The sequence below is a fragment of the Camelina sativa genome, chromosome 6 (genome assembly GCF_000633955.1).
Source record: "Camelina sativa cultivar DH55 chromosome 6, Cs, whole genome shotgun sequence".
Lineage (NCBI taxonomy): Eukaryota > Viridiplantae > Streptophyta > Magnoliopsida > Brassicales > Brassicaceae > Camelina > Camelina sativa.
In genome coordinates this window covers 5,183,563-5,188,867 of record NC_025690.1, presented here as the reverse complement: position 1 = coordinate 5,188,867, position 5,305 = coordinate 5,183,563, and the positions used below count along the sequence as shown (strand labels likewise).

Here is a 5,305-nt window from a genome sequence, read left to right as displayed (position 1 = left end):
CTGTAAGTTTTGAATAGCAAAGAGAATTTTTTTTTGTCTTGATGGGCATTTTAGTAACTCTTCTACACCACCCAACATCCGTACTATCTCGCGTCTAATATGAGCTTTAGAAAAATCACTAGTTAGACAAATATTCGTTTCAACTAGTAATATAAAAGTTGGTACAAATAATTTAAAAAAGTGTCTGAACTTTTTGATGGTTAGGTTGTTAATAATAGATTTCGGTGTCCGTATCTCCCCTTCAAGAACAAAAAATTCCTCATATCTAAATCATCTTGGTTAATACACTACAAAAAAACAGGCAAATAACAACTGCACTATTAGTCACTAATTAATGTGTTACAATTAAATATCGACTAAAACCAGTCGTAAATCAAAAGTCGTTAAAATAAATAGTCATAAAATTAGTCGCTAAATAGCGATTACATTACGACTATTTTCCATAGTCGTAAACGTTGTCGTAATATAGTCACTAAATTTAACGACTAAACTACGACTATTTTATGACTACGTAAAATAGTCATAATATAGTCACCAAATTTAGTGACTAATTAACGACTGATTATGTATTTAAACAATATTGTATTTATACAGCATTATATATATACTATTTTAATAATATATATATATATAATTTTATAACTATTCTTAAATATATGTAAGTTATTGAATAACTGTTTGTTTTTGGAATGAATTGATATTAAAAATAAAAAATACTATATTTCTTATTATGAAACCATGATATAAAAAAAAATGTATTACAAAATAAAACTAAAAACATAATTAAAAAATATCAAGGGTTAATGGCTGAGCTTGAAACGAGGGAAATGGAGGTTGCTTTGCTTTCCCCATATGGGAAGTCTTTTGCTTTTGTGATGAATGTTAAAGATTAACCTGAAGCAAACAAACAGCAGAGACCAAGACACCCTTTTCCTTCAGCTCAAGTTTCAGCTGCATTTGAGACAAGAAAAAAAAGCTGTTTATGGTTTTTGGGTCAATGGCATTGATACTGCAAAAAGCACAAACAACTAATGTACATGAAACAACAGAAACTGTTTGCAGTATGTATGTGAATACGAACATAATAGTAAAACACATACCCATGGATACGAATGATAAAGAGCAACTTAGCCTCTGGGTCGACATAGAACCCTCCTTTCAACTTAGCCTCTCTCTTAAATCGGATCAACTCATTATTCTAAAACAAAGAATACAACATTAGAACAAACATCAACAGAACAATCATCTTAATTACTTCCAAAACCAACAAAAGCATGTCTCTTTTACCTTCTCAGCGTACTCTTTGGCATACTGCTCAGCTCTCTTGAAGATAAGCTTACGGGTCTCAACACTCTTCTTCTTGGCAGCAACAGTTTCCTCTTTCTTGGCCAGAGCCCATTCCTCTTGCCTCTTGATCTTTTTCAAGACAGACTCTGGAACCACTACCTTGGTTTCAGCCATTTCTCCTACAAATACAAGGCAAATAAAACTAAACAAAACAATACATAAAAAAAAGAGGCACCTTTGAGCAATACAGGTGGAAATTGAAGCAAGGCAGGAACATCTATGACAAATGATTGAAAACCAACGGAAGAGAAGATCATGAAACTCAACGATATCATACAATAGGTTAGATTTCATCGACAAAATCAAAGTGAGTTTCTACAAACTACAATAGAACTGGGAAACGATTGGGTTTAACACGATCTCACAAACATCAGAACAAAGAAATGTATAATGAACCAAAGAAGACTTACAATTAGAAACGAAAGAAAACGAAACGAAGAAGATCAAAGAAAGAAGCTTACTTGAGATGAAGGGGTTTTCTGGCTTTCTTATCCATTTACTTCAACCAAAAAAAAAAAAAAAAAAAACGAGAATAAGAACAACAACCCAACAACACCTCCATTAGAAATCTTCACATCACCAACCAACTCACACAGCTCCCCATCGTTTCTCACCGCAAGCTGAAAGTGAAGTGATACAATCATAGTCTTCTTATTATCCATCTCTGTGTTTCTTGTCAATTCCATAACTTACACAGATATAATTTACAAACAAAAAAAAAAAAACCCGTTCAAATTAGGGTTTTATGAATTTGAAAATCAAAATAACTGTGAGAGAAGGGCTAATTACCTCGGCGGCTAACTAAATCCAAGCAACGACACCAACACGTTCGGCGTACTCGTCCTTCTTACGAAATCGAGCTAATCGGCCAATGGGGAACAGGAGACCAGCTGTACTGCTTTTCAGTTGTCGCCTTCTTAGAAAGGCCAGATCCAATCATCGCCAATCTCGAACCCACCAGCAACATGCTCGCTCATAGTCGGAATTTCAAAGTGTGAATTTGGATTCTGAGAGAGAGAGAGAGATACAGAGAGAGAGATGAATTACGGCAGAAGAAGAAGCACAGACATAGAAAAGGGAAAGAGTAAGGCTTTGAAGAATTGTAGGCCCATATTTCACTTTCCTCCAATTGGCCTCAAATTTCAATTTCTCTCTATATTATAAATCTTTAAATGTAAATTTTAGATTATTTAATTTTGAAGTATGAGTATAAAGTTCAAGATTTAGAGTTTATAATGGTTTGGGATTTAAGTTTTAGAAATATAGAAATATAAAATTTAGTATTCAATATATATATATATATATATATATTGAATTGTTGTTTAAAGATTTAAATTTATAAGTTAGTAGGTTTTTTAAAAATTATTTTTCGTAAAAATTCTGTAAATGGTTTTAAATATTGGTTTTATGGTTTATAAATTAATTTCTATGATCAAGAATTCAAAGTTCAAGATTTAGAGTTTATGATTTAAGTTTTGGAGTTTGGTTAATGGTTTGGGGTATAAGGTTTAGGGTTAAGATTTAAGATTTGGGATATATTTTCTTATAAGTTCTAAAGTTTGGTTTATGTATATATAATAATGTTTATGTTTTGGTTGTATGTTTTATGAATTAATTTCTAAGATTAAAAAGTCAAACTTTAAAATTTAGAGTTTATGATTTAAGTTTTGGAGTTTGGTTAAGGGTTTGAGGCTATATTTTAATTTTTTTAAAATTTTCCTAAATAGCGACTGATGTTTTCCTAAATAGCGACTTTTTAGCGATCTTTACTTTGAGTCGCATATTAGTCGCTAAATTGACAACTATTTAGTGACTACTTGTTCCGATATGCGATATAGTCATAAAATAGTCGCTAAATTAGTGACTATTTGTTCTGATATGCAATATAGTCATAAAATAGTCGTTAAACTACGACTATTATACCGACTACTATATGTAGTCATAAAAAGGTGACTAATGTATGACCAAATATTTATGGTTGTAAAATAGTCGCCCAATAGTCGTTAGATAGTCACCAAAAATAACGACTACATATGTAGTCACCAACTGTAGTCGTAAAAACCATATTTTCTTGTAGTGATAGAGATATATGCTCTTTCTTTTTCTCCTTTCTATTACCAACTACTAGCTAGATTTACTTTCCTAGGTCGCAATTTAAATCAGTAACTAGGAAAAATCCTCAATCGCATATCTTATTAGCTTTCTTGAAAATGTCCACCACAATTCATACTTCCTCTTTGTTTTCACCTGTAATATCAACAAGTAATGTAAAAGAGTGAGTGAAAATGTATGTAATATAAAAGAGTGAGTGAGAATGTATGTTTCTCCATCTGCATAATGGTTTTGAAATGAGATTGCGCCGGTCGTTGTCCGTTTTTCTTCTTCTTCTTACATTCATTCTTTGACTAATTTTATTTAGGATATCATAATTCCAAACGAAAACGGGTCAGCGCAACATGTATGTTCTACACGTGTGATGTTGAGCTGGTAAGCTTTCTATTATGGTGATTGGGTGTACTCATGATCGTACTAACACGAAGGCAAAAACAAAAAAATAACTGACCAAAAAAGGTAAGAATACTAGAAAAAAAAAAAAAAGATAATGCCAATATATTTAGGCTATAGCTTATTTGGATTGATTCGTATATGACAAACGGTATTTACCTTCTACAGTTCTACCACACACATATATGTATGACAGTATGAGAAACCAAAATTGACCAATATACGTAATATATGCTTTGACACTCTGTACCAATGTCTTAACTGAATTTGATAGTACTACGTATCACGTATGGATCGATGCTATAAAAATGGAAGTAGTTTTGAGATCACACCGCTTCAAGTCACAACGTGTGTTGGTGGCTTGGTGGCAACTGTTCACCGTCGTTGTTAACGATGCATAGTACGAAACACCTTTTCATCATACACAGAATATTGTATGGATGTGACAATTGTGTAATTTCATTAGAACAAGGACTAAAATGTCTTAGAAATAATGAAAACTAGTCGTTTAACCAAAGTTTTTTTTAAAACACTATCCTTTAATTCTAACGAATTTTAAACTTAAAAATTAAACTATCTTTCCAACCAATTTTCTGAATAATAAAGTACAATTAGAAAGATATAACGATTTTGTATATATATATATATATATATATATATATGTAACATGATGAGTTACACAGATATGAATGATCCTGGGTGGGACTTTCGTTGTTCCAATAGTATAGTATCACATGATGCAATAATTCAAACTTTATGTCTATTTTTGTTTGTATAAGATGGATCGAGATATCGCAAAAAGCTTTTGCTTTTCTTCATTTAGACTATTTTAAAAAAATGGACGGTTTGGAATTGTTCCTTGTTAGGATTCAATTTTATCGTGTTTGGTACAAAAATTTATAAAGTAATAGGTTTATTTAGCCAATATAGATATTACATTTACAGTAATGGATAACAACCGATTGTGGATTGATGTTTTCTTGTTTTGGTCTTTTCATATTACTATTTGAAACTTGTAACGTTCATTTTTATTTGGTCCATTTCGTTTGGTCTTATCTTCAAAAATGAGAAGGGTTTCTCCGAGAAGAACATCGATTCGATTTGCAGCGTTGGAAGGTCAACAAAGAAATGCAATAGAAAACGTGGTTATATTGGAGACAAAGGTACATCTTTGCCTTCTTTCATATATGTCCTCGCAGACATTTATTCTTACATGTTTGTTCTGTTTCAATCGTGGTAGCTAGGTATCGGTTTCAAGAGTGTGTTTTCGATAACCTCAACGCCATATATGATACATTTTCAGTAAGGGTTATGAGGCACCATGCAGCCACCGCAGCCTTGGCTACTTTGTTCCTGAGTGGGTGATTGAACAACATCCTTTTCTAGTTGATATACAAAGGATATACGGTTTTGGTTCTGCTCTTGTTTGCCAAAAAAAAAAAAAAAAAAAGTT

General features: G+C 32.0%; 1 protein-coding gene and 1 long non-coding RNA gene across 9 annotated transcripts in view; both read right to left on the bottom strand.

Annotated features, from left to right (window-relative positions):
• On the bottom strand, positions 664-2,426 carry LOC104790452 (60S ribosomal protein L7-3-like). 7 transcript variants are annotated; one of them, XM_010516208.2, is made up of 6 exons: positions 2,137-2,426; positions 1,962-2,035; positions 1,809-1,846; positions 1,288-1,489; positions 1,101-1,198; positions 664-1,009 (listed from the first exon to the last, which is right to left on the bottom strand). In XM_010516208.2, the coding sequence occupies exons 3-6, from the start codon at positions 1,841-1,843 to the stop codon at positions 883-885; spliced, it is 462 nt and encodes a 153-aa protein (XP_010514510.1). In that variant the 5' UTR covers positions 1,844-1,846; positions 1,962-2,035; positions 2,137-2,426; the 3' UTR covers positions 664-882. The 7 variants fall into 7 exon arrangements, with proteins under 7 accessions (XP_010514510.1, XP_010514513.1, XP_010514515.1 ...); XM_010516211.2 differs by having other exon boundaries at positions 1,288-1,466; positions 2,137-2,421; XM_010516213.2 differs by having other exon boundaries at positions 664-951; positions 1,288-1,466; positions 2,137-2,412.
• LOC109133393 overlaps positions 4,760-5,305 on the bottom strand; it is a 1,424-nt gene continuing 878 nt past the window's right edge. For both annotated transcript variants that reach the window (XR_002038501.1, XR_002038502.1), the window contains one exon: positions 4,760-5,234. This is a non-coding gene — a long non-coding RNA (uncharacterized LOC109133393). The remainder of the gene's footprint in view (positions 5,235-5,305) is intronic.